Source organism: Pan troglodytes, chromosome 9, assembly GCF_028858775.2.
Source record: "Pan troglodytes isolate AG18354 chromosome 9, NHGRI_mPanTro3-v2.0_pri, whole genome shotgun sequence".
Lineage (NCBI taxonomy): Eukaryota > Metazoa > Chordata > Mammalia > Primates > Hominidae > Pan > Pan troglodytes.
The window spans coordinates 22,341,073-22,368,558 of record NC_072407.2 but is presented as its reverse complement, the minus strand read 5'-3'; the positions used below and the strand labels follow the sequence as shown (position 1 = coordinate 22,368,558).

Here is a 27,486-nt window from a genome sequence, read left to right as displayed (position 1 = left end):
AGATGGAGGTTGCAGTGAGCAGAGATCGCGCCATTGCACTCCAGCCTGGGCAACAAGAGCAAAACTCCGTCTCAAAAAAAAAAAAAATGTCGGCTGAGTGAGGATAGCAGACCATCTCTTTTTTCTCCTTTCTGAATGAGGGACTTAAGCCTGCTAACAGGTACAAAGTTCTCTCCAGAGTCTAGTCCTTCTGTAAACCCAAGGCCTGCTACTAGAGGTTACCTTCCCTGCGGTTGTGACTTCTCCATCTCAACTGCTCTGGTTTTGTCTTTTAAAAAATCTTAAGGTTGGCAACTTTGGCTTAATTACCTAAGTCCAGTTCAGTGGTTTTCAAACTGTGTTCCAAGGAGTGGCCTCTAGGATAGAAGTTAAGTGGGGTGGTGGGGCCTGGCCCTCTTAAATTTAGTTCCACCAGAGCATGCTGCTTTATATATTGGGTTCCAGATAAAAATTCATGGGGAGAAATTGTTCCACTCCTTTAAAATGTTTGAAAATCACAAGTCTGGATATTGGTTTGTATGGAGTCAATACTCACTGCAAAGCATATTTCATTCAAACCACTCAGTTTTTTTTTTTTTTTTTTTTTTTAAGACTGGGTCTTCAAATGGACAAAGGGTGTATTTTTCATATCCTCTTTCCCCATCCCCATTTTACTGATGCTAAAATTGGAGTTTAGGAGTCATTTGGGGCCAGGCACTGTAGCATAATTCTGGCGCTTTGGGAGGTCTAGGCAGGAGAATCGCTTGAGCCCAGGAATTCGAGGTTACAGTGAGCTATTATCACGCCACTGCATTCCAGCCAGGACGACAGAACAAGACTCTGCCTCTTAAAAAAAAATAAGAAAAGTCACCTCCTTATTTAATTTGGCCTTTGAGAACACTGGGGGATTTACAAAATAATTACATATATCCAGGTACTCATGGTCTATTTTTCATCATTACACGACAATCAAATGACCAAAAACTAGGAGTGTGTGGACTGGCACGTGTTAAGGTTTTTAAGAGAGGTAAGATTGACAGGTGGAAGCAAAAGGTGTGCAGACAACAAGGTGACAGCTTTTCTCTTACAGAATCCCAGACTCAACAGCACATTTCCTGACGGGAAGGGCTTCTCTGTCTGGGAGAGGCCTCCACTTCATTCTCATAAGCCAAATCTGATCCTGGCTTTGGGTAAACCTGCTCTCAATTTAAGAGCAGGTTTCCTTTAGACAAGTAGATTAGGGGTCGCCTCTTCCTCGCCTCAGGATAAGGGCAAACAAGACGCTAGGCTTGGGCGTTGGGAGGACGGCGACAGCGACGCTGGGAACAGGGGTAGAATCCACGCCGTCCAGCGGCCCCCAGGCCTGTCAGCTCCTCACCCGCCCACCCACCCGCCTGCATTCTTCGGTCTAAACTTACCAGGTGGAAGCTACAACTCTAGACAGGAAGTAACTAACTGGGTTGGATCCGGTCGAGTTCCGCTGCGCTTCTTAGAGCCGCTGCTGGGAAGAGGCCGAAACCCAGTGGCCGCAGCAGTAGCCACCGCCTCTGTTACTAGGGGGTCTCGCCTCCATCGCTGGCTGCGAGGAGTCTGAGGGCACGTGACCGGAAGTAGCAAGGCGGGCCCTGGGCACGTGACTCAAGAGCGCGGCCGCCATGACACCTTCCGCTAGTTCCCTCCCTCCCCCACGGGTTCCCGCCTGTTTCGTTTCCTCTCTCCGGTCTCGAGCGGCGAAGGGTCCTGGGATCCTGGCTGGCCCAACCATTTGGCCTAGAGCTCCTCCGGTTCCAGTCGGCGCCGTGTCTCCAGCTCGCAACGGCCCTCCGGCCGCAGGCCGTAGAGAGCGTAATCGCGACCGCGGCCTGAGGGGGGAGGGACCACGCGCAAGGAGGGGCGTGATTCGTCACGTGATGAGGAAGTGCCGTTAGTAGCGTTGTTTCCAGTCTGCGGCTCTCCTGGATGACGTCAGCAAGGAAGGGGAGGAACGCGAGGGGAGACTGAAGTTCACGTTCCGCTCTTGGTGCGCGGTGAGTTCCCCGGCGCTAAGCCGGGAGACAAGATCCGATCTACTGAGAGCTGCGAGGTACTGGCCTGGATGTGGTGGAGCTGGGCTGGGACCTCCGGGCTGCTGGTCTGTGAGCCTGGCTTTGAAAATTGGTTACTGGGTCTCCTCTCAAGAAATCTCAAGATATTAAAGTTACTGCTGTTAAAAAGGTAGTAGTTCCACTAGGCAAGGAGCTTTTTGTGGGCAGGGATTGTGTTTTGTTCATCCCTGTGTCTCTAGCGGTGTGTTCAGGTCCTGGAACATAGTAGGCACTCAGAATGTTGAATGAATGAATGTATGAATGAGTCAGTCGCCATTTGTCTGAGGCAGAGAGTTGTTTTCTGATCATTTCTTCTTGGATAGAAAGATCCCATTGTGAAAATGAGGCAGTCTGCAACTTCCCCTTCTCATTTCTTCAATTTTTGCTATCTTTCTTACTTCTTTCTCCTCTTCTTCCACGCACCTACTGGGGCAAAAGAGAAACATATTTGCATTTGATGTGTGAGCAACAAACACTGAACTATTTTACGATAATGGAAAGATGAGATTTGGATTCAGGAGACGCCTATTCTAATCTCAGCTCTACCATTTATGAACTCTGTGATCCTTGGGCAAGCCAGTCTCCCAAAAGTTGTTTCATTTACTTTGGTTAAGCATTTGTCGCCAACGTCTATGTTCTTAGTTTTTGGTAGAGTGACTTCACAGAAGTAGCATTTAAACTCAGCTTTGCAGAAAGGTAGGGTTTTGGTAAATGGGGGAAGATTCCATAAACATCATATATTAAACCATGGAGGCACAGCAAGTTTATGGAATGAAAAAGAAAAAAAGAGTCGAGGCCAATGTAGTTGGAGAATAGAGAGGTTAAGATGGGAAATGAGGCTGGAAAAAGAAGTAGGGAGGAGATAACAGATTTTCAAGAAATAGAGCTGTTGAAGGCTTGTACAATATTATGTATATATTTTTAAAATTTTATTGTGGAAAATTTCAAACGCAGACAAAAGTAGGATAATAAATTGAACCCTCATGTACACTTAACGCAACTTGAACAATTATCAGCATTCTGCTGTTCCTGTTTATACTGTTTGTACATTTCTAGGTACTTTTTATATCCATTGTTGCATTTGATTAATAGCAGCTTTCAATTTGAGCTCAGTTCTACTGTATGTAGCTACTGGCTAAGAAGATTTTATTTATGTAAACAATTTCTGTGGGTTTTAGTTGACCACTTGCTCTGTTGAATCAACGTGTAACATGGCCACTTAAACACAACTAATACTGTTTTTAGGTTGTAATATAGAAACTTAGTGTCTAGATCCAGGAAGTTAGTGTTTCTACTCTATTCTGGGCTCATCTAACTACTTAAGGAGTATTATGCTCAGTTCTAGGCACCTCATTTTTAGGCAAACTACAGTGCCTCTGTAGAAGGTTGACTGGAACAGAGGGTTGGAAAATGTCATGTCAGGAGTGATGAAGAAACTGGGAATGTTAAATTTTTAGAAGACCTGATAATGCTTTTCAAATACAGAAGGATTGTTTTGGAAAGAGACAGCTTGTTCCCTTCAGCTGTAGAAGCTACATACAATTAGGAATAATGGTAGAGCTCTAAGTGATCAGGCTTCAGCATAGTATTAAAAAGAACCTTATAATAGTGAGCCCTTTGGAGGACTGGAATTGGCAGCTTCATGAGAGTGAGTGCTTTCTTTCCATGGCTGAAAATGTTCAGATCTAGGGCAAAACTAATTTCTGAATTAGGTGGACATGTTCACTGAATTACCTATGAATCTTTTTCCATCTTGAGAATTCTAGGAAGTAGGGCTCATGTGCGATCTTGAAAGCTGGGTATGTTTGGATAAGAAAATCTGGAAGGGAAGCAGTCATTTCAGGGAGAGTAAACATAAAGTATAAAGTTGAAGTTGGTTTAACACTGTCATTCAGCAGCTTCTCTGAGAATTGCCATTGCTTATGGCTGTTTTTATTTTCCATTCTCATTTCTGTTAAATTCTTTTTTTCTTTTCAGTAGAACTTACTAGGTGTGTCCCCCTGCCCACCCCCGCATTATATTATAACTTCCAGGACATTCTCTTTTTACCGAGATTAAGGCAAAATGACCTACTCAGAGTTTCTTTGTTTCAAGATCACAAGTAGAAGAGACACTATGATGTTATCATTCCTTTCCATCTCTTGGATCCTGTACCATGGTTTTATCTTTTTCTTGAATCTTCAGTCCCTTTTGTTCTAGACTCTACTTTTAGCTACTACCTACAAATCTGTTGAAGGGTCTCCCCAGTAATAAAGTCAAGAGAGGTTTTCTCCTTTTCCACCAGACTTCTTGAGTAATTGAAATGTTTTATCCTCATTTTCATACCACCCACCCGTTTTCTCAAGTCTTTGTTTTCTAGCATCTAACCACCCACAGCACTTTACAGAAATTGTGTGACCTCCCAACACCAAATTCTTCAATTCCTTTCTGTTGCCTGCCAAGTTAAGTTCAGGTTCTTTGGTTTGAAATTCAAAGTGTTTTGTAACTTGGGCCCAAATTAAGATTCCAGCTTTATCTTTCATTATTCCGTTACTTGTATCCTGTTTCAACCAAAGACTAAATTTGTATTCTTCTAGTATATTCTGCATTTTTTTCTTCTCTATATATTTGCTTATTGCTACCCTACCTGCTACCCTTTCCCTTTTCCTTGAGATAAAAGCCTAGTCAGCATCAGTACTACTTTCCTTAGAGCGTTTTCTTCAGTTCCCTTTGATTCAATGTGATCCCTCTGTCCTGTAAAGTTCTAACAAAGCAGTTTGCTTATGTTTCCCTTATAAGATGTGTGTGTGTGTGTGTGTGTGTGTGTGTGTGTGTGTGTGTGTGGTATTTGTCTTTTCCTCCGTATTATAAACTGACTGACTTCTGGAATTATTTAACTTGTCTTATTTTTACCACTGTGCCTGGTACTTTACTAGGTACTCAATGAAATGAATGAGTGAAAACAATGAGGGAAGGTTTTCTTAGGTCAATAATTCTCAAATATTTTGAGTACAGGCATGTGAAAGTTTCTTTCTGTGTTTTTTCTTTTTTTTTTTTCCTGAACATTCTCCTTTCAGAGGTCAAGGTGTATTAGGAACAGTGTTACTAGCAGAAAATAAGATTGTGTTATGTGTGTGCAATAAAAAATATAGTCTTCGTTTTGCCACTAGAAAGTATGCTCTATGAGGGTTAGAACTTTATCATCTCCAGGACCTAGAATAATGTCTGGCACGTAGGTGGGTGCTCAGTACAAATTTGTTGAATAAATGAGTGATGGAATATATATGTTTCTGGAAAAAAAGTCAAAAACGTAAAGCATGAACAAACAACAAGAATGTATAAACAGTTCATGACTTTTTCTGTTGTATTCATTTGCTTTCTAAATTTGGCAGGTAACAAGTGATTGAGAAAAGTTATAATTAATGAGTAGAATTTTCTTTTCTTTTTTTCTGGAGATTGGTGCAAGTTGACAAAAAAGTGCATTTGAGAGTAGGTGAACACATAAAAACTTTCGTGTTACTTTACAAAGTCCTCACTGGTTATTTGGCATTTGTTACCTTGTATTCTTATCCGTATTCTGTCCTATCTAGTCTCTTTTGTTGAAGCGCTTATTTTTCTTTGTGCTCTAATTCCCTGTACCTTCTCACTTAGTAGATCTGTTCATTCATTCACCATACTTACTAAGCCCTTGCTCGGTTGAAGAGAGAAGTCTAGTGGCCTATTCCTATAAACCACTGTTAAATTGTTAGCTGATAACTGTAGGGTTTGCTGATAACAGTTAATAAGTTGAGGCCTTTACAGAAGATTGCGTTTTAATGAGAGACTTCTAAAGACAGAAGATTTAGTATTCATAGAAATGCAGCAGCAAGGTTGCTGTTTTGCCTCAGGGTGATATGCCAATTTTCCTAAATCCTACTCTGCCTATTCTGTTTACTCACACTGTTAGATAATACAGGGGGATAGGATTATGGAGGGCCCTGAGAATCCGTACCTGCTGCTCTGGGAGTTTTAGAGTCAGGGAATGACACAATGTAAACACACTGTGGCATACGATGTTACCTTATGTGTTTTCTTTCTAAGTCCCTGTATAGTGGGGACTTTCTCATGTTTCTCTATGTTCCCCACATATTTGTTAAATGCATGTTAAATGAATGGTGGGCTTCTTAAATTATATTTTTGTGGATTTTATTCAGGTGAGGAATACTGTATCTATCATTCAACAAGTTTCAGCTTTCTGGCTAAATGACTTTTGTGCCAGTGATACCAGAGTCCTACAGCCATGTTCTTGCAGAGTTTGAATCTCTGGATCCATTACTCTCAGCCCTGCGGCTGGACTCCAGTCGTCTAAAGGTGAATTTCTTGATCCTTGTATCAGTTTCATTTTCACGTGCTCTCTGTTACTGTGCCCCTACCCTTCAGTTCCTTAACGTTTTGTGGAATCTTGGGTGTTCTTACCTGTCCTAGTCATACTTTTGTGGGGGAAAAAAAAGAAGAAAATAAACTTTTTATCTGAGGAGTGTGAGCCCCTTTAAATTATCAGGCCCAGGCTGGGCGTGGTGGCTCACACCTGTAATTCCAGCACTTTGGGAGGCTGAGGTGGGTGGATCACTTGAGGCAAGGAGTTCAAGACCAGCCTGGCCAACATGGTGAAACTCTGTCTCTACTAAAAATACAAAAATTAGCTGGGCAAGGTGGCACGCACCTGTAATCCCAGGTACTCAGGAGGCTGAGGCACGAGAATCACTTGAACCCGGGAGGTGGAGGTTGCAGTGAGTTGAGGTCATGCCACTGCACTGTAGCCTGGGCAACAGAGTAAGACTCTCTCAAAAAAAAAAAAAAAAAATTTATCAGGCCCGGAGAAGCATTGGAATGAAACAGTAGTCTCTTATCACTCTTTTTTTTTTTGAGACGGAGTCTCGCTCTGTTGCCCAGGCTGGAGTACAGTGGTGTGATCTCAGCTCACTGCATGCTCCGCCTCCCGGGTTCACACCGTTTTCCTGCCTCAGCCTCCCAAGTAGCTGGGACCACATGTGCCCGCCACCACGTCTGGCTAATTTTTTGTATTTTTAGTAGAGACGGGGTTTCACCATGTTAGCCAGGATGGTCTCGATCTCCTGACCTCGTGATCTGCCCGCCTCGGCCTCCCAAAGTGCTGGGATTACAGGTTTTATCACTTTTGTTTGAGCTAATTAATTACCTCTTGAAGCTACTTCCTATGTGGGCACTAGACTAACTGACTGACACCAAGTAGTGATAAAATGCAGTACACTTCATAGTTCAAAAGTGTATAGCCAATCACTAATCAATGTTATTGCTGTAAGCCAATGAGAATTCCTGACAAACAGCCTCTTCTGAAAACTTGAGTTTCTTGTTTTCCAGAGCATTCCCCAAGGCAACTTGGAAGTTTGTCCTAGGCTGCATCCTCAACCTTGGCCCAAATAAAGTCAATGTTAATTTGGCCTCAACTTCTTCCTTTTAGGTTGACACTTTACGTAGAGGTATAATTTTCATAGCTCTTTCTTGATTTATTTTTTGAGCTATCTTTTGAATTCTAATTTACCATCCCTGGAAACCATGATACCGATTTGCTTCATTTTTCCCCGTTAGTGTTCTTGCTGTCTTCTCTCAGAAAGTAATATATTTGATTGAAAATAAAATGGTATAAATGAGTATATCTCACAAAGACCAAGAGAAAACTGTCTCTTCATCTTCTGAAGGTTTGCTGAAAATCAGCTACTAAAAATAAGATTAATAGGAGAAAAGGCATATAAAATCTTATTTTCTTTTCTTTCTTTTTTTTTCTTCTTTTGAAACAGGTTGTCTCTGTTGCTCAGGCCTAAGTGCAATGGGGAGATCCTAGCTCACTGTAACCTCAAACTCCTGGGTTCAAGTAATTCTCCTGCCTCATCCTCCTGAGCAGCTGGGACTAAACATACTCGATACCATGCCAGGCTAATTTTTAAAGTTTTTGTAGAGATGGGGTCTTGCTATGTTGCCCAGGCTGGAGTACAGTGGTGAGACCATAGCTCATGATAACATCGAACTCCTGGCCTCAAGCAATCATGTGCCTTGGCCTTTGGCTTCCCTAAAGCACTGGGATAACAGGAGGGAGCCACCATGCCTGGCTGTGTGTACCTTCTTTCATAGGGAAGTGGGGATATGGAGAATGTAGATGATTGTTTTGAGTGGCAATAAATCATTATGGAGAATGAATAGACCTAGCAAGTGGGAGGCAGACATGGGAAGGTGAGGGATGGAGCTGCATAGGAACAATCTGACTTATGCAGGTAAAATCCCCCAGATAAACTCTTGGAGCTACCTTCAGAAGAATAAATGAAAAGTCTATCTGGGCATGATGATGACTCCCAGTCTGTTCTCTAGTGGTTGATTTTTCCTGGTTATTTGATGAGATTCTTAGGGAAAGGGTTTAGGACAATTGCATTTCTTTTGGAAGGAAGCTTTCTTTTTCTTTCTTTCTTTCTTTCTTTCTTTCTATTTTTTTTTTTTTTTTAAGATAGAGTTTCACTCCCTTGCCTAGGCTGGAGTGCAGTGGCACGATCTTGGCTTACTGCAACCTCCACTTCCTGGGTTCGAGTGAGTCTTGTGCCTCAGCCTCCAGAGTAGCTGGGATTACAGGCACCTGCCACCACGCCCGGCTAATTTTTGTATTTTTCGTAGAGACAGAGTTTCACCATGTTGGCCAGGCTCGTCCCAAACTCCTAGCCTCAGACAATCCTCTTGCCTCCTCCCAAAGTGCTGGGATTACAGGCATGAGCCATTGAGCCTGGCCCACTTTGGAAAGAAGCTTTCTTGGTCAGATAAGGAAATTCCTCTGGAGAGAGTCCCACTCTGTGCTTGGTGGAGAGGTGGAAACGAGACAAGGTTAAAGGGACTTTGGTTTTGAGGCAGCTTCTAAGAACTGTCAGCATGTCAAAGCTCCCTATTTTGGGGTATTGGTTGCTGAGCCCCAATAACCCCTTTACATTTTGAATAACATGTAGTTATACTAAGGTCATTCCAAAACAGGGAGTCTGGTGTAACCCTCGTTTTAGGGAGAAAAGCAAAAGTTAGTTAGCTCTGGGCAGAATGTCGACCTAAGAGGAAGAAGCTGAGGCAAGTGCCCTGGCTTGGTGGCTCATGCCTGTAATCCCAGCAATTTAGGAGGCGGAAGTGGGAGGATTGGTTGAGCTCAGGAGTTTGAGACCAGCTTGGGAAATATGGCAAAACCCCATCTTTACAAAAAATACAAAAATCAGCTGGACGTGGTGGTGGGTATCTGTGGTCCCAGCTACTCAGAAGGCTGAGTTGGGAGGATTGCTTGAGCCAGGGAGGTTGAGGCTACAGTGAGCTGTGATAGCTCCACTGCATTCCAGCCTGGGTGACACAGCAAGACCCTATCTCAAAAGGAATAAAAAAAACCCAGAAAACAAAACAGACAAAGGCAAAAATAATATAAGCAGACAGTTTATTAGGGCCAAGCTTGAGGATTACAACCTGGGAACATAGATAAAAGTTGCTTTAAATATACACTTTGATTAGCAGCAGTTACAAGTGGATTATTTATTTATTTATTTATTTATTTATTTATTTTTGAGATGTAGTCTTGCTCTGTTGCCCAGGATGGAGTACAGTGGCACCATCTCAGCTCTCTGCAAACTCTGCCTCCCGGGTTCAAGTGATTCTCATGCCTCAGCCACCAGAGAGGCTAGGATTACAGGTGTGTACCATCATGCCTGGCTGATTTTTGAATTTTTAGTGGAGACGGGGTTTTGCCATGTTGGCCAGGCTTGTCTTGAACACCTGGCCTCAAGTAATCCGCCCGCCTCGGCCTCCCAAAGTGCTGGGTGGATTATTTTTTGAGACGGCTGGTCGGGGGAGGGGGGATGCAGTCTTACTATGTTGCCCAAGCTGGAGTGCAGTGGCTATTCACAGGCATCATAGCTGAGTCATAGCACACTGCAGTGCACTGTAGCCTTGAACTGGCGTCAGGCAGTCTTCTTGCCTCAGCCTCTCAAGTAGCTGGGACTACAGGCATGTACCACACCACATGGCCTGCCTAATTTTTATATATTTTTTAGAGATAGGGTTTCATTATGTTGCTGTGGCTGGTCTCAAACTCCTGGGCTCAGTGAGTCCTTCTGCCTTGGCCTCCCAAAGTGCTGGAATTACAGGCATGAGCCACCGCACCCGGCCTTTTTTTTTTTTTTTTTTGAGACGGAGTCTAGCTCTGTCACCAGGCTGGAGTTCAGTGGCGCAATCTTGGCTCACTGCAACCTCCACCTCCTGGGTTCAAGTGATTCTGCTGCCTCAGCCTCCCAAGTAGCTGGGATTACAGGCACGCACTGCCACACCCAGCCAATTTTTGTATTTTTAGTAGAGATGGGGTTTCACTTTATTGGCCAGGATGGTCTCGATCTCCTAACCTCGTGATCCGCCCACCTTGGCCTCCCAAAGTGTTGGGATTACAGGCGTGAGCCACTGTGCCTGGCCTGGATTTCTTAAAAATAAAAATGTTTAAATTAGGGCTGGAGTCTTATTCTGTTGCCCAGGCTGGTCTCGACATCCTGGCCTCCCAAAATGTTGGGATTATAGGCATGAGCCACCTTGTCCAGCCCAAGTGGATTTTTAAAGGAAAAGAAGAGGCAGATTCTGAGTTGTTTACCAAAAACTCATATTAAAATAACAAAAACTATTGATTGGCTATACATTGTTCTTTGTATCACAGATTTCAGTGACATGAAGGTAACAGGTGAGACAGCTAGTCAGTGACAAAATTACTTTAAACAATTGCCCCCAGGCATGGGTGCAGAGAGTGGGTGCATGACTGATATCTCATATTCATTTCTGTCTGGGCCTGCATACTTCACATAGCTCAGACTGCCCTGAGCTATTTTTTTTTTCCCTCAATAAGTATGTGTTTTGATTGTCCTTGGAATTCAAAGAACTATGTACTTCCTTCAATCTCTGAGTTATTTTGATTAAACTCAGGAATGATGTGGTAAAAAACAAAGTTTCATAACCAGTACCAAAGTAATTTCATTTTTATACTTTTGCTACTGCCCTAAAGGAAATACTAGCATCTGAGGAAAGGGAAAATAGGAAGTGATAGACAGTAATATGAGTAACAATTTTGAGGCTTGATATCAATTAGACATTTTTTCAGCTGCAAATTACAGTATGGTGTAACATATTAATAGGAGCTTACGTGGTAAAGATGTTTATAATCTCATAGGAGGTTAGTGTTCTGGGTTTAGTGTAGTGGCCCAATGATATAACTGGCTCCCATTTTTCCTGTTCTACCATTGCACATATGTTAGCTTTTAGCTGCTTTTGCAATATGTGTCCTGTCTCCAGTCTTACTGTTCTCATTAACATCTCAAGAAAGTGGGGGCAAAGGGCAAAGGCTTTCTACAGGCTCTGCCTTTCATCTTTCATCAAGGCCTCAGCAGCCTTGGTCTTATTAGCTAGAATTGAGTTACATGACAACCCTTGGCAACTAGGGAACTGGGAAGGTGAATATTTAGGTTTTCCAACTTCTGTGGTGAAAAGCAACAAAATTGAAGAAGATTGGGAATGTCTCTTAGTCAATCAACTAATAACTTTTGCCACGGGGTATTGGGCACGGCATGACCACTGCATTCTCTGCTGGAGTCTCACCTACCCTAAGACTTGTGGATGTTTTGTGGTGTTTGTACAGATTAGAAATGATTTAAATGAACGAATATTTAACCTGGTTGCTTTATCTTCTGGTAACTTCCTTGGTCCTCCATTGTTGTAGTCAGCATTGGAATGACCTAGCCAAATTACACAAAATATGAAGTCTTAACAGCCAGCGTTTGCCAAGGGAAAATTACTCATACAATGGAGCCTATTCAGCCTTTGTGAGATTCATTTAGAAGTTTAATAACAAAATGTTCTTTCTTCAGTATTTTTTACTATTCTAGAATTAGAGAATAAGTGTCATATTGTGTCCATATGGGCAGAGGGTAAAGTGAGGGAAGGAGCCTGATGCATAAATCCTCAGTATTTATTTTCAGTGGATAGTCTATTTGGTTAAGTAGCTGTGATTATCTCACACTTCTCTTCACATGTTTTTAGTGCACGAGCATAGCTGTGTCTCGGAAATGGTTGGCTTTGGGCAGTTCAGGAGGAGGACTGCATCTCATTCAGAAAGAAGGCTGGAAGCACAGGCTTTTTCTTTCACACAGGGTAAGATTAAGGGCAGCTCTGTCATACACCATTTGGAGTCTCTTTCATAAATGCAAATTTCTCCAATATAAATAATCATTTGGAATAAAAGAATGTAGAACTTGGCTTGGTGCGGTGTCTCACGCCTGTAATCCCAGCATTTTGGGAGGCCAAGGCGGATGGATTACCTGAGGTCAGGAGTTGGAGACCAGCCTGGCCAACATGGTGAAACCCCGTCTCTACTAAAAACACAAAAATTAGCTGGGCGTGGTGGTGAGTGCCTGTAATCCCAGCTACTTGGGAGGCGGAGGCAGGAGAATCGCTTGAACCCAGGAAGTGGAGGTTGCAGTGAGCCGAGATCGCACCATTGCTCCCCAGCCTGGGCAACAGAGCGAGACTCAGTCTCAAAAAAAATAAAAATAAAAATAAAATAATAATAATGTAAAACTTGAGATTTAAAAAATGTTTTTTCTTTTGTGCTCTAGGAAGGTGCAATTTCTCAAGTCGCCTGTTGTTTACATGATGATGATTATGTTGCTGTAGCTACCAGGTAAGAATCTGTTCCAAAACTATCTGTCCTTTTTCAAATGCATTTTAAATTGACACATGTGTTTGTTAGGGTGACCAACCATCCTGGTTTGCCTAGGATTGTCCCAGTTTTAACAATGAAACTCCTGTGTCTCAGGAAATCTCTCAGTACCCAGCAAACCAGAATGGACAGCTGGTCATCCTAGTATTTGTAGAAAATGCTAATTTAAGGTTACAACATTTCAAAGGCCTTAAAAGACAAAGGGAACAGAGATAATTGAGATCATTTAACTTCTCCTATTAAACTGGTTTGGTGACTAAAACAAGGAAATTAATAGCTTGACTTTTTATAATACTTCCTCTTTTCTGAAGAACAAGAGTTGCATATGTATTAGATATAGTTGATACTGTGATGCAACAAAATAGTACCTTGTTCACCGTTGCCACGTTTGCCTCTGTGACTCAATTCTTGCAGTCAAGGTCTTGTGGTTGTTTGGGAATTAAATCAAGAGCGTCGTGGGAAACCGGAACAAATGTATGTGTCTTCAGAACACAAAGGCCGAAGAGTCACAGCTCTCTGCTGGGATACAGCTATTCTTAGAGTTTTTGTAGGTGATCATGCTGGGAAGGTTTCTGCTATCAAACTCAATACTTCTAAACAAGCAAAGGTGAGAAGCAGTCCCATTCTTTGTGTATGTAGTGAGATACAAGGTGTTGTCTTATAAAACTTCCAATTAAAGGATGTGATTTTATCTACTGTATTTCTTGGGAGACTAATCCGGAGTCCAAACCTGGAGATTTTGAGGAGACCTGTTTTTATATAGTACACGTGGTGGCCTGTTAGCTCAATACCGTTACAGAATGGCTTTTGTGAACTAACTTCAGTACTTTGCACATTATCTATTGCAGTCCTTCCTGATTCACCTGCATGGCTCATTTAAAGCATTCTTTAGTATAAGGCTATTAAGAAAGAAAAGATATCTATTTATTATTGGTGTGAATAAAGTGACAAACATAGAAATGACACCAATTGCCCAGGCTTCTGGTCTTCTCTGCTTCTTGTGTAGAAGAAACTCATAGGTCTAGGAATATTTTTTATCAGGATGGATATAACTTATTTTGAATGGAATCTTGAAGACACCTTCTGCCTTTGCTCTGCTCTGCAGGTCCTCAGGCTTCTTGCTGCAGTTATTGCTGAGTAGAAGGGTTGAGACTCAGGTTACAGAATGCTCCAGTCTGTCATTAAGACAGAATAGACCAGCTTGTCATTGTCCTGCTCCTCCACGGCCATTACATCAGAAGTAGAGGGATTTGTCTCGCATTGGCTTATTTCTATTTAGGATCCTGGCAGAAAAGAAGGGCTCTAACTACTATTGGCTAAATTTATTTTATTTTATTTTATTTTGAGACAGGTTCTTGCTCTGTCACTCAGGCAGAAGTACAGTGGTGAGATCATGGCTCACTGCAGTCTTGATTGCCCGGGCTGAAGCAATCCTCCCACCTCAAACCTCCTGAGTAGCTGGGACTACTGGCATGCATCACCACGCCTGGCTAATTTTTAAAAACTTTTGTAGAGACAGGGTTTCGCCATGTTGCCCAGGCTGGTCTCAGACTCCTGGGCTCAAGTGATCCAATCACCTTGCCCTCGCAAAGTGCTGGGATTACAAACATGAGCCACTGCACCTGGCTATTGGCTAAATTATTTTATTTTAATGAACACATCAGAATATTTTTCTGGTTTGCCGTCATGACCTATCAAAGTTATCAATTGATTCTTAACATATTTTGGACCTAAAATATAGAAACCCTAGTAAACTTATTTTGTCTTTTTCTAAAAGGGAGAAGTACTATCTACAGGTGAAAAATTCTTTCACATACTCCAAAACTTTATTTATCAAGAGACAGGTTCTTCCTCTGTTGCCCAGGCTGGCATATAGTAGCATGATCTTAGCTCACTGCAGCCTCAAGCTCCTAGGCTCAAGCAGTTCTTCTGCCTCAGCCTCCCGAGTAGCTGGGATTATGGATGTGTGCTACCATGCCTGACTAACATGTTCTAAACCTTGCTTCATCTTTTTCATTCTAACCTCTAAGATTAGATAATCACAAACAGATCCTTGAGAAATCTCTTCTGCAGTTACGTACGAGATTATTTAATACAACTTTTAAGTGACTAAAACTTTGATATCCTTACAAGCAAATTAAGTTTTGGCTTATTTGAAAATTTTATTTTGCTATTCAAGTTATTTTCATTTACAAGGTAAAGAGGAAGAGATTGCATGTGTATGTTATGATTAAATAAACTTTATTTCTTTCTCACATTCCTTTTAGGCAGCTGCTGCTTTTGTGATGTTTCCTGTTCAGACAATCACAACTGTTGACTCCTGTGTCGTACAGTTAGATTATTTGGATGGAAGGCTACTTATATCTTCACTTACTCGATCCTTCTTGTGTGACACTGAGAGGTATATTGACCAACCATTAGTCATCAGAAATGCAGAATTTTGGAACTGGGAGGAACTTAGAAGTTATCTACCCCAAGCCCCATCAATCAGTTATACAGATTTTTTTTTTCTTTTTCTTTTCTTTCTTTTTTTGAGATGGGGTCTCACTCTGTCACTCAGGCTGGAGTGCAGTGGTGTGATCATGGCTCACTGCAGCCTTGACCTCCCTGGCTCAAGCGATCCTCCTACCTCAGCCTCTCAAGTAGCTAGGTCTATAGGCACATGCCACCATGCCCTGCTAATTTTTTGTATTTTGTTTAGAGACTGGGTTTTGTCATGTTACCCAGGCTGGTCTTGAACTCCTGGGCTCAAGCAATCTTCCTGCCTCAGCCTCCCAAAGGGCTTGGATTATAGGCATGAACCACTGCCCCTGGCTATACAGATGTTAAGGAATCAGTTGTATGCAAGCTGATGTTAGAGAGCAGAGAGGAGGTAGAGGAGTCTAAGACAGTCCAGTGGGTGACTAAGACAAGTATTCCGTGAGCCCGTTGCTGGTGAGACATATTCTAAGTGCCATGAGAGAAGGCTAAAGGCCTGTTTTTAGATGGGGAAGCAGGAAGTCTTCTTTGAGTTTTGTTGTTTTCAGGATTTGTTTTATTTTAATAGAATTTTACTAAAGGGTAAAATTGGATGAAGAATAATTAAGAGCTTTATGAAGATAAGTATTTCATCAAAATCTCAAGGGTAGATAGAGCCAGAGGTCCAATGAATGGCAAAGGAGTGCATTAGAGGTAGCTGTGAAATACCAGAGCAGAATAGCAGACAGCTGGAAATGAATATTATGCATCACTGTGCCAAAGTTCTCAGCCATTCTCACTGCAAGGAAATTTTCACTGGCCATTTCTTTTTTTCACTGGGCCTGGCAGCTATCATATTTCTCAGGACCATCTCCTTTTAAAAATTTATCATGGAGAGTTTTGAGCCTACACAAAAGAAGGGAGAATTGTGTAATCAACCGCTGTGTACCTATTTCATAACTAAAGTTGGATGACAGTATCATAGAACCTCCTGTAAAAATAACATGTTTAGACGTGCTTTCTGTTAGCTAGAATTCAGCTTTTGGGGACATGTGTAATATAATAAAATATATACTTATGTTAAAAAATCTTTTTGTTTCAACCTGTTTTCCCTCCCAACAAACAGTTTTTTGGTTTTTTTTGTTTCTTTGTTTTTTTTTTTAAAGCTGAGACTCCTAGTGACTAGCCAAAGTGATAGATATGACTTTGTTTCATGTAAATTTAGTGTTAAGGATTAACTAAGTTAGCATATGTGAAAATACTCAACTTTGTGCCTGTGACGTATTGTTTGAAAAATAATAGAAAGTAAGGTTAATGAGTATACAAATGATAATGAATTGATTACATTTTTCACTCAGCAAACATTTATTATGTTCCTCCAGCTCCTTAGCACTGTATTAGGTACCATAGAAAATATAAAATGAAGAAATATATTTTATTTCCCAAATAAGGAGTATAAGTAATAAAACCACTACTTCCTGTACTGCTCTGTATACATTTCAAAGCACTCTTACACCTATGTTCTTAAAGTAAAGCAAATGTTATATTTTATTCATAAAGCAATTAAGTACAGAAGTAGTTATTGAATTATCTGAGGTTATCTAGTAAATTCATGCTAGAGAGCATATTAGATCACTCTTCAATAAAAGAGATCGAGTTTATGGAACTCTATAATGTATTGAGTGCTTTTTGTAGGCCTGACACTGTGCTACACACTGGGAATTCAACCAAAGAGGAATAAGAATTGTCCTTTGCCCTGAAAAGTCATGATCTGCTGTTTAAATAGACATAATTGCCATATATCATAAGTGCTATGAAAGCAAAGCATAGGAAGCGTGTAATTCCATATATGGGAATCAAGGAAAGTTTCTGAGGAGGAATGATGGAATCATGGAGAGTAAGTAACAGGAGTTTTTAGGAAGAGACATCTCCCTCATCATTATCACCTTCCGTGTTCCCAGGCAGTGTACTAAGCTCTTTTATATATCTAACTCATGTAATCCTAAGGGAACAGAATGCTCCAAGGTGCAGAGTTTCAGAAGGACCTGGGTTTTTGAGGAAAAAGTAAGTTTATTGGGTGTTTGTGGTGAGGAAGTGACTTGGAGACAGGGTTGGAGAACTAGATTAGTAGCTTCCATGGAGTGTCCAAAGAACATTTTACAAAGTGACTTTAGAAGCAATTAGTAGGATTCAAGGATGTACGAAATAGTTTGGTAGCACTCACCTTTTAGATTTGGAAGGGGCCTTTACATTAATTCTGAGCCTCTTATTCTGTGGATAATAAACTGAGTACTAATATGAAATGATTTGCTTCCTGTCATAGAAATAGCTAATGGCAAATCAGAGCCAGAATCCTATTTTGATCTTTCCATTCTATTGTTTTTTTTCAGTATATTGCAATATGAATGAAGGAGAAGGCATTGTGAGTGGAGTTATTATGCCCATGCTGATTTGTAGTGCCGTTGTTTTTGACTTTTTTTTGTAAGTAAATCTGCTTTCTCTTCCTTTCTGGATGTTAGAGAAAAGTTTTGGAAAATTGGAAACAAGGAAAGAGATGGAGAATATGGAGCTTGTTTCTTTCCTGGAAGATGTTCTGGGGGCCAGCAACCTCTGATATATTGTGCTCGCCCAGGCTCTAGGATGTGGGAAGTGAACTTTGATGGAGAAGTTATAAGTACACATCAGTTCAAGAAACTCCTCTCGTTGCCACCTCTCCCTGTGATTACTCTAAGGTAACGATTTGTATGGCTGGTTGGGATTGTTTGAAGAGCTTCTATATAGAGGTTCGGTGAAAATCTCTGATATTCTATCTGTGTTAAAGATTTTATTATACCTGGCCGGGCGCGTTGGCACACGCCTGTAATCCCAGCACTTTGGGAGGCTGTGGCAGGCGGATCATGAGGTCAGGAGATGGAGACCATCCTGGCTAACGCGGTGAAACCCCGTCTCTACCAAAAATACAAACAAAATTTAGCTGGGTGTGGTGGCGCATGCCTGTAGTCCCAGCTACTCGGGAGGCTGAGGCAGGAGAATGGTGTGAAGGGAGGTGGAGCTTGCAGTGAGCTGAGATTGTGCCACTGCACTCCAGCCTGGGCGACAGAGCGAGACTCCGTCTCAAAAAAAAAAAAAAAAAAAAGATTTTATTCTATCTTTTCAGAGTGAAGTTGAATTTTTATTTTTATTAAAAGATTCAGAAAAACCAAAGAAGTCTTTGATAATTACCTCTCCTATGATTAGTGTCAGTCGAATAAGGGCAGATGCAGTTAGGCTCTTGAATTTGTTTTGGAGGCAAAAATTTCCCTATATTGGGAAAAGTGTAATTTTATGTTATACTTTTAACAGATAAACTCATTAACAGATGTGTTTACTTTCTAGATCAGAACCTCAGTATGATCATACAGCTGGATCCTCCCAATCTTTGTCTTTCCCCAAACTCTTACATCTTAGGTAAGTTTCTCCTTTCCTTTGTTCTGGGGGGGAAAAAAGAATACTTAGATTTTTATCTCTGTTTCTTGTTCAGAAGTAGTTTTTTAAGGTTATTTTTGCACTAAATTACTTTTAGAAAGTTAGGAAATAATTACGTTACATGAAGTGTTCTGTATCTAAAAGGAATGGAAAGATCCTAGAAATACACTTCTCTTTCCAAGCCAATTGGAGAGTTTATAATTGCCAAGAAACTTCTAACAATTGGAGCTAAGATAGCTCTACTAACCTCCTCATAACCTCCCCTACCTAATGGGATGCTATAATGAAAGCAAGTCCCAGATCAAAATCTGCCACACAGATGTATGTTTTTTTAGCAAGCAGGCACAAAAATAGTTGTAGAACTTGTTCTTGTAAGCTTGGTGAAATTTCAGCTCTCTATCCTGTAGGTACTCTGACAAATGCTTGCATGAAGGATCTGCTGGAGGCAGTTTCAGCCATATTCTAATGTCAGAGTTCAGCCAGCCTTCTAGTTGGATTAGATGCAAAGTCCAGCACAAAGCGCTGCCCTAAAAGTTGTTAAACTGCTGGACCTGCCAATTCTTACACCTTGTTCTGCAAGAGCAAGAGTACCAGTGTATGATTTCCAGCCAATATCTTGAACTCTATTTCATCAATAAAAAATTACTTCTGATATCCCTTAGGCTAGTTAACAAGATCTCTGATGCAAATTCAGCAAATGTTGTATGAAGTTGTTATATGGTACACTGGAGTGTGAACACCTGATTCAGTTCTTTCAAAGGCTAACTAACCACTCTTTGTGATTTTTAAAAATAATTGAAGTGTTAATTAATTGCCTCTAAGGGTAAGGATAAAAACCAGTTCATGTATTTGTCATACTTCCTACACTGAAGTATTTAAAAGTGAATTATAAGGCCGGGTGTGGCTCATGCCTGTAATCCCAGCACTTTGGGAGACCGAGGCGGACAGATCATCTGAGGTCAGGAGTTCAAGACTAGCCTATCAACATGGAGAAACCCTGTCTCTACTAAAAATACAAAAATTAGCCAGGCATAGTGGCATGCTCCTGTAATCCCAGCTAGTAGGGAGGCTGAGGCAGGAGAATCGCTTGAACCTGGAAGGTAGAGGTTGCAGTGAGCCGAGATCGTGCCATTGCACTCCAGCCTGGGCCACAGAGCAAGACTCTGTCTCAAAAAAAAAAAAAAAGTGAATTATAGACATTATAACACTTTAGTAACTCCATAATTCATCATGAAAGTTACTAGAGAAAGACATTTATTTATTTACCCATAATTAGATAAAGCATATTAAAAACTCTTCCTCCTTTAGCATTCTTCCTTTGTGGCACTTGTCACAGTTTATAATTACATATTAATATAATATTTATACATGTCTTACCCTAAACAGTGAGCTCCATGAAGGCTTTATTTCTGTTTTGTTGACTATTATTTTTTCAATGCTTGGCCTAATGCCTGGCACATGATAGATACTTAATAAATATTTGTTGACTATGATGTGATGTGCAGGGTATTGGGAAGTCCCTTACCCAAGTTTTTTTTTTTTTTTTTAAGAGACGGAGTCTTGCTCTGTCATCCACATTGGAGTGCAGTGGCGCGATCTTAGCTCACTGCAGCCTTTGCCTCCCAGGTTCTAGCAATTCTCCTGCCTCAGCCTTCCAAGTAGCTGGGACTCACAGGCGCACGCCACCACGCCTGGCTAATTTTTTGTATTTTAGTAGGGATGGGGTTTCACCATGTTGCCCAGGCTGGTCTCGAACTCCTGAGCTCAGGCAATCCACCTGCCTCGGCTTCCCAAAGTACCCAAGAATATGTTTTCTAGTAGTTGGGCCACAATACACTTAGCTCTCCTGGTAGAGTTATTCTTTTGGCTGTAGCTATTTAAAGCTCCTGTTATAGTCCCTACCATGGTAGACAGAAAGCCTTTGATGATCTGGCTCTGCCTATTCCTCAGCTAAAGCAACAATTAACGCCACTTTGAAACTTCTGCTGATTCCTCCAAGAGGCTTATGTTAGACAACCTATTTCTGTGCATGTACTGTTGTCAAACCATATTCATTCCTTTATCATTGCCACTGTCTTACTGTATTATGAATATGCATCCCAGCATCAGATTGTCAACTCCTTTTCTATCGGCAGTGCTAGACACATAGAAAACTCTCAAATGATAGTGAATTCAACAAAGAGTTTTTTCGAAAACATGAAGAGAGGGCTTCTTTTCATTCCTGTTTGTTTATGTTTTTCATTCGTACAATGTGCCCTATGGGACTTTTACTGTTGCAACCCATAAATCCCAGAGGGGGCATCCTTATGTACTTTGTTTCCTTTCAGGCACATTGATATCACTTTCCTTTCTGGAACTTCTAAAACAATGCTGTTAGGCTTATGTCCCCATTTATTATCAGTGAAGGGATAAGGGGACAAGGAATGTATAAATTACAAGTATCAGCTTTTATCTAAGTTCCCGTCCTCAGCCCCCCATCTAATCTAGGTTGCTATTCCTAAGGAATTTTCCAAGCTGAATGTCAGGTTCAGTATCAAAATTATGATCCTGTATCTCTTTCTCAGGGATCCTCTGACCCCCCCCCCCACCCCCCCCCCGCTTTTTTTCTCCTTTGACTCTTGAAGGCAGCCTTCTCAATTTTACTTTGGATTCAGATTCTGACCATTTCTTGCATTTTATGACAAAGATTACTTTCCTGTAGGGATAGTGATCTGGTCTTTCATATTGACAAAATATTTAACACTTACATGAGGGCCCAACTCCTGTTAAAAATCAATTAGTTTCATAGCCACATGGAACCATTTTTAGTACTCTTGGAAACATAAAGGAAAAAGAAATATAGTCCCTGTTCTTAAGAGTATAATTTATTGGAGAGATGTGATTTATTTCTCCAAAAAGTTTAACAACAATAAGAAGTAAGAGTTGTGACAGTGCAGTAGATGATTAAGTGCCATATGAGCAGAGTATAAGAAATAGGTTGAGTGCAAGAAATAGGGTGAGTGTTGTGGGCTGTAAGGGAGGATTTCAGAGGGAAGTAGAACTTCTGATCCTTGAGAGGTGGCTAGATTAAGAACATTGTAAGTTGGAGAATGTCCTGAACAGCATTAGGAAGTGGAGATTACCAGTGGTATATAAAAAATAGTAGCAGCCTTGAGAGAATAAATGAAATATATGAGATAAATTTATACGAGTAAGTATAGAAAAAGATGAGTAGAAAAAGATGAGTCCTCCAGACCAGAGGACTGGAGAGAAAGAGAACCAAGAAAATGCAGTGTCCAGGAGCCCCAGGAGGTGAGGTTCAAGAAGCAGAGAACAGTTAGCAGGGTTGGCTTCTGCTTGGGGTTGAGAAAATGGGAAGTGATGAAGGGTTATTGGGTTTGGCAGTTTGGGAATCTGTGACTTTTTGAGAATTCAGTTAAGTGGAATAGTTAGGATTCCAGATAATAGTGGGTAGGTTAGTGAAGATAAGTGGAGGAGGAAGTAGATTCTGTGTTATATAGGAAAAAAGTCCAGGTTTTGGAGCCAGACTATCCTGCATATCCAGTATAAATTCTGACTCATCTACATTTCATGCTGAATGGCCTTTGGTATATTATTTTATTTCTCTGAGCCTTAGCTTTTTCTCTTTTTAATAAGAATAGTATATCTACCTTGATTGGCTTCTACAAAGTTAGGTAATATAGACAGAGCCTTTAATAAAGCTCCTGGCACATCGTTGACCAGGAGTTCTCAGCTTTTTGTTGCCCACACACAACTAACAACATCAAAATATTACTGTTCCTAAAAGTGGCTCACTAGAGTAATGATTGGCAGTAAGATGTTAGTCTTTGTTTTAAATGTGCCCCTATCATGTCCAGTATGGAAAGTTCAGCTGCTTTAACAAATATCAGGTAAAGGTCCCTAAGCTTTTCTTTTTCCAGATACCAGCCTTTTCTTTCTTTCTTTTTTTTTTTTTTTTTTGAGACAGAGTCACCCAGGCTGTCACCCAGGCTGGAGTGCAGTGGCACAATCTTGGCTCACTGCAACCTCCGCCTCCCGGTAAGTGATTCTCCTGCCTCAGCCTCCTGAGTAGCTGGGATTACAGGCACATGCCACCATGCCCGGCTAATTTTTCTGTTTTTAATAGAGACAGGGTTTCACCATGTTGGTCTGGCTAGTCTCAAACTCCTGACCTCAAGTGATCCACCCACCTTGGCCTCCCAAAGTGCTGGGACTACAGGCGTGAGCCACTGCACCCAGCTGACCCTTTTCTTTTCCTGGAAAATATCTAGTATATGTGTCTGAATTTTCCCAATTTGGCATCATTTTATGCTATTTATTAGTGGGCTGTTGTTACAGACAGAAAGGAGTTGTTAGGACTCAATTAGCTGGATCACTCTTGTGTTTTCTTTGTACAGTCTGATTTTACTTTAATAGCTAATGCAAGGATCTGAATTCGGGGAATTATAAACTTTTGTATCCTAGCACACTTGAATTCTCTTGACTTCTTCTCTTGCAGTGAGCATTGTGTGCTGACTTGGACAGAAAGAGGAATTTATATTTTCATTCCTCAGAATGTTCAAGTTCTTCTTTGGAGTGAAGTCAAAGGTAATTATATTTTTCTTTGTAATTTTTAATCTCATGCTTATGAAAATTTGATTATTGTAGGAGCATTCTCTTGTAATTTAAGAAGTTGAAAAACAGGATGGGATGACTTTTTTTTTTTTTTTTTTGAGACTAAGTCTTGCTCTGTCACCCAGGCTGGAGTGCACTGGTGCGATCTTGGCTCACAGCAACCTCCGCCTCCTGGGTTCAAGTGATTCTCCTGCCTCAGCCTCCTGAGTAGCTGGGATTACAGGCACGCACCACCACACCTGGCTAATTTTTGTATTTTTAGTAGAGATGGAGTTTCGCCATGTTGGCCAGGCTGGTCTCAAATTCCTGACCTCAGGTGATCTGCTGGCCTCAGCCTCCCAAAGTTCTGGGATTACAAGCATGTATGATTACAGGTGTGAGCCACCGTGCCCAGTCACGTTTCTTTTAACGATTGACCATAGATATTTCCCATTGTAAGGTACTTCCCAAACATGCATTAGTGAATTTGCATTCAGCTATTTATCTTTTCATGAGTCATTTTATTTATTTTTTAATTGACACATAATAATTGTACATATTTATGGGGTACATAAATATGTACCCCATAATATGTTTCGATACATGCAGTGTATAGTGTACCCTGATCAGATCAGGGTGGTTAGCATATCTACCATGTTAAACATTTATTAGCTCTTCATGTTGGGAACATTCATTATCCTTCTAGCTCTTTGAAAACATACATTATTATTAACTATAGTCATCCTACAATGCTATGGAACAGTAGAATTTATTCCTCCTATCTAGCTATAATTTTGTATCCTTTAACAAGTCTTTTCCCTGTCTTCTCCTTCCTCTTACCCTTCCCAGAATCTAGTCACCTCTGTTCTGCTTTTTTACCTCTGTGAGATCACATTTTTCTAGCTTCTGCATATAAATGAGAACATGTGGTCTTTAACTTTCTGTTCCTAGCTTATTTCACTTAACATAGTGTCTTCCAGTTTTCATGAGTAATTTTAAGTGCAGTTTTCATTAGTAACTGCTGAAAAGGAACAAACAGGTTATTTTTCCCTCTATTGCCCTGAGTCTTTATCCCTGCCAGAAGTCTTACTTTGACTCCCATTTTGTATCTTTATAGTTTGGGGTTCAAATTGTTCTTGTGGGAGCAACAGCCATCATATGTGACTGAGACAGAAAATCAATCTCTATATTCTTTGGGTTAAAACCAGAAGTGGGGGAAATCTAGCTTTTTTACCATTGCTGCTCAGTAGAGAGTGTTATGTTGACTTTTTGGTTCTTTTTCTATGTTTGTAAAAACCAAAAAAGGAGAGAGAAAGAAATCATTACTTACTGGTCTTATCAACAGTGACTTTCTTGTGGCTTAAATTTCTTAAGTATGTCCCTTGAAAAGTAGTCTTTTAAGTCCTTTCAGGATACTCTGCCAAGACAGATATTTTCTTGAAGGCAGATATTTTCTCATGAACTGTATATTGATTTACATACTATGTTAAAATCCATTCATTGAGGACCAGGTTGTAACACTCGAACCTTATAGTCTGGCCTCTAATGTAGATTATCCTCTTTTAATGTCCCAATTTCTTTTCACAGAAAACAGCATTTTTAAACATAGGACTTTAGGTCAGAGAGATATAGTTCTTTCTTCACATCTTTTATTCTTGATCTTTTTAGAATAGTTTCTAAAATATGATTTCTTCATTGAACTGCAAGTACAAAAATAGAGATGAAATTCAGTCAAGCCAAACCCTACGTAAGAAATGAATTTATTAGAATAATTGCATCCCTTTTAAAATTGTAAGGGGTATTTGGTTAACATTTTGTATGTTCACACCTGTGGTTTTCGTAGATATTCAGGATGTGGCTGTCTGTAGGAATGAATTGTTCTGTTTGCACCTAAATGGGAAAGTCTCACATCTCTCCCTGATATCTGTGGAGCGCTGTGTGGAACGCCTGCTAAGAAGAGGCCTATGGAACTTGGCTGCTCGTACATGCTGTCTTTTCCAAAATTCTGTCATTGCCAGCAGAGTGAGTCAGAGCTTACCTAGACATCTTTACCATGGATTGGTGAAACTCTCCTAGCTTGCAAGATTGTGTTACAAAGTTGCTTGATTTTATTAACCCTGTCTGTGTGACCTACAGATACAGCAATACATGCCCAGAGAAAGCATGATAGATATATCTAGGGGTGGATAGAGGGTAAGAAAGAGGGTACAATTTTCATTTAAAACATCAAATTTACATACGAATTTGTTTCAGAACTTGTTTTTAAGGGGGATAATTGCGTATATGGTAAATTTTAATTAAATTATTATTATTATTATTATTATTTTGAGACAGTCTCGCTCTGTCACCCAGGCTGGAGTGCAATGGCACAATCTCGGCCCACTGCAACCTCTGCCTCCTGGGTTCAAGCGATTCGCGTGTCTCAGCCTCCTGAGTAGCTGCGACTACAGGCGCTCGCCACCACACCTAGCTGATTTTTTTTGTATTTTTAGTAGAGACGGGGTTTCACCATGTTGGCCAGGCTGATCTCGAACTCCTGACCTCAAGTGATCCGCCCACTTTGGCCTCCCAAAGTGTATCAGCCACCACACGTGGCCTTAAATTCTTAATTCCTAAGAAAATTCTCATTAAATCTTTCTCCAGCTTGCTAAGCCTTTTTAAAGCACCATTGAAGTTTTATGTCCTATATTAGACTTCTTTCTTTCTTTTTTTTTTTTTTGTTGAGATGAAGTCTCACTCTTGTCCCCCAGGCTGGAGTGGAGTGCAATGGTGCGATCTCAGCTCACTGCAACCTCCGCCTCCCAGGTTCAAATGATTCTCCTGCCTCAGCCTCCCGAGTAGCTGGGATTACAGATGCCTGCCCCCACGCCCAGCTAATTTTTGTATTTTTAGTGGAGACGGGGTTTCACCATGTTGGCCAGGCTTGTCTCGAACTCCTGACCTCAGGGGATCTGCCCGCCTCGGCCTCCCAGAGTGCTGGGATTACAGGCGTGAGCCACCGTGCCCGGCCTAGACCTCTTTCAATATATTGGCCATTTGAATATAGATTTACCTACAAATAGCTATTCCATTGCGATGTTGTTTTATTAGGCAAGAAAAACTTTGACTGCAGATAAATTGGAGCATTTGAAATCTCAGCTGGACCATGGCACCTACAATGATCTAATTTCGCAACTGGAAGAATTGATCTTAAAATTTGAACCTTTGGATTCAGCTTGTAGCAGTAGAAGAAGCTCCATTTCATCACATGTAAGTATTCTCACCTTTAAAGGATTTTGTAGGGTAAGATTTTTCCATCTTCGGTTGTTCTTATTTACCTCTAGGATCCCCAAATTTGTTGTCCTTTCCATTTATGTTTTTTGGTGGGAAGGGGTGAACTTTTGTTCAGCTAGTGGCTCAGCTCTGTGAAGCCTCCATTTAGGTGTGTCTTGGAGCCACATTTTGTTTTGTCATTGTTTATTATTTTTTGTTCCCTGATATACTCATATAGCTCCCAGCATAAGGTACGTTGCTCTAATATGTGATTTCAGGTGCTTCATGCTAATTTGAGCCTGAATGCAGCTCTGGATTATCTCATTTAATCCCCATTCTCACTACCAAGCTTTATGAAGACAAGCTAGAGAAATATGGCAGCTGATGCCACTAGCACACGGAGTGACCCAGCTGCCAGGCACCTAAGCCTTGCTCATCAGTTTGTTCTAATAAGCCATAATGGTTGTTATTAACTTTCTATTTGAGTGTTGGTATTTCTCTACAGAAGTTATATTAACGTTATAAAGGAAATTTTTACCTTTTTTTTTTGGAATTCTTTTAATTTTTAGGAAAGTTTCAGCATCTTGGACTCTGGTATTTATCGTATCATTAGTAGTAGAAGAGGCAGTCAGTCAGATGAAGACTCTTGCTCCCTTCACAGCCAAACCCTCTCAGAAGATGAGAGATTTAAAGAATTCACCTCACAGCAGGAAGAGGACCTGCCAGATCAGTGCTGTGGCTCACACGGAAATGAAGGTGATGAATGTGTCTGTTGTTGGTTCTTGATGTGAAGCCATTATTTTCCACGAGCTCTTGTTACCAGGATTATCTTGTGCACAGAATTTCTCTGAAGTGTTAATAATTTTTAACATGTTGATAGAACTTTCCATCCAGATCTAC

At 40.9% G+C, this 27,486-nt stretch overlaps 2 protein-coding genes across 20 annotated transcripts in view; one reads left to right on the top strand and one right to left on the bottom strand.

Moving 5' to 3' along the window:
- The window catches only part of GTF2H1 (general transcription factor IIH subunit 1), a 44,788-nt gene extending 42,852 nt beyond the window's left edge, over positions 1-1,936 (bottom strand). For 2 of the 5 annotated variants that reach the window (XM_016920540.4, XM_054662141.2), the window contains exon 1: positions 1,398-1,868. The gene's annotated coding sequence lies outside the window, so the exon portion shown is untranslated. Of the gene's footprint in view, positions 1-1,397 lie in introns of all 5 variants that reach the window. The other 3 variants (XM_001173120.7, XM_063782828.1, XM_054662140.2) reach the window with 3 other exon arrangements.
- The window catches only part of HPS5 (HPS5 biogenesis of lysosomal organelles complex 2 subunit 2), a 43,946-nt gene continuing 18,066 nt past the window's right edge, over positions 1,607-27,486 (top strand). For 4 of the 15 annotated variants that reach the window (XR_010147149.1, XR_010147150.1, XM_016920536.4 and 1 more), the window contains exons 1-12: positions 1,912-2,193; positions 6,236-6,392; positions 12,141-12,251; positions 12,716-12,780; positions 13,234-13,426; positions 15,087-15,220; positions 17,796-18,008; positions 18,652-18,723; positions 23,240-23,328; positions 25,178-25,356; positions 26,425-26,583; positions 27,156-27,342. Coding sequence is in view for 12 of the 15 variants with exons in the window: in XM_016920536.4 (XP_016776025.1) it covers positions 6,285-6,392; positions 12,141-12,251; positions 12,716-12,780; positions 13,234-13,426; positions 15,087-15,220; positions 17,796-18,008; positions 18,652-18,723; positions 23,240-23,328; positions 25,178-25,356; positions 26,425-26,583; positions 27,156-27,342 (1,510 nt within the window). In the remaining 3 variants the exon portion in view is untranslated. Of the gene's footprint in view, positions 2,194-6,235; positions 6,393-12,140; positions 12,252-12,715; positions 12,781-13,233; positions 13,427-15,086; positions 15,221-17,795; positions 18,009-18,651; positions 18,724-23,239; positions 23,329-25,177; positions 25,357-26,424; positions 26,584-27,155; positions 27,343-27,486 lie in introns of all 15 variants that reach the window. The other 11 variants (XM_063782826.1, XM_003312942.6, XM_009460040.5 and 8 more) reach the window with 10 other exon arrangements.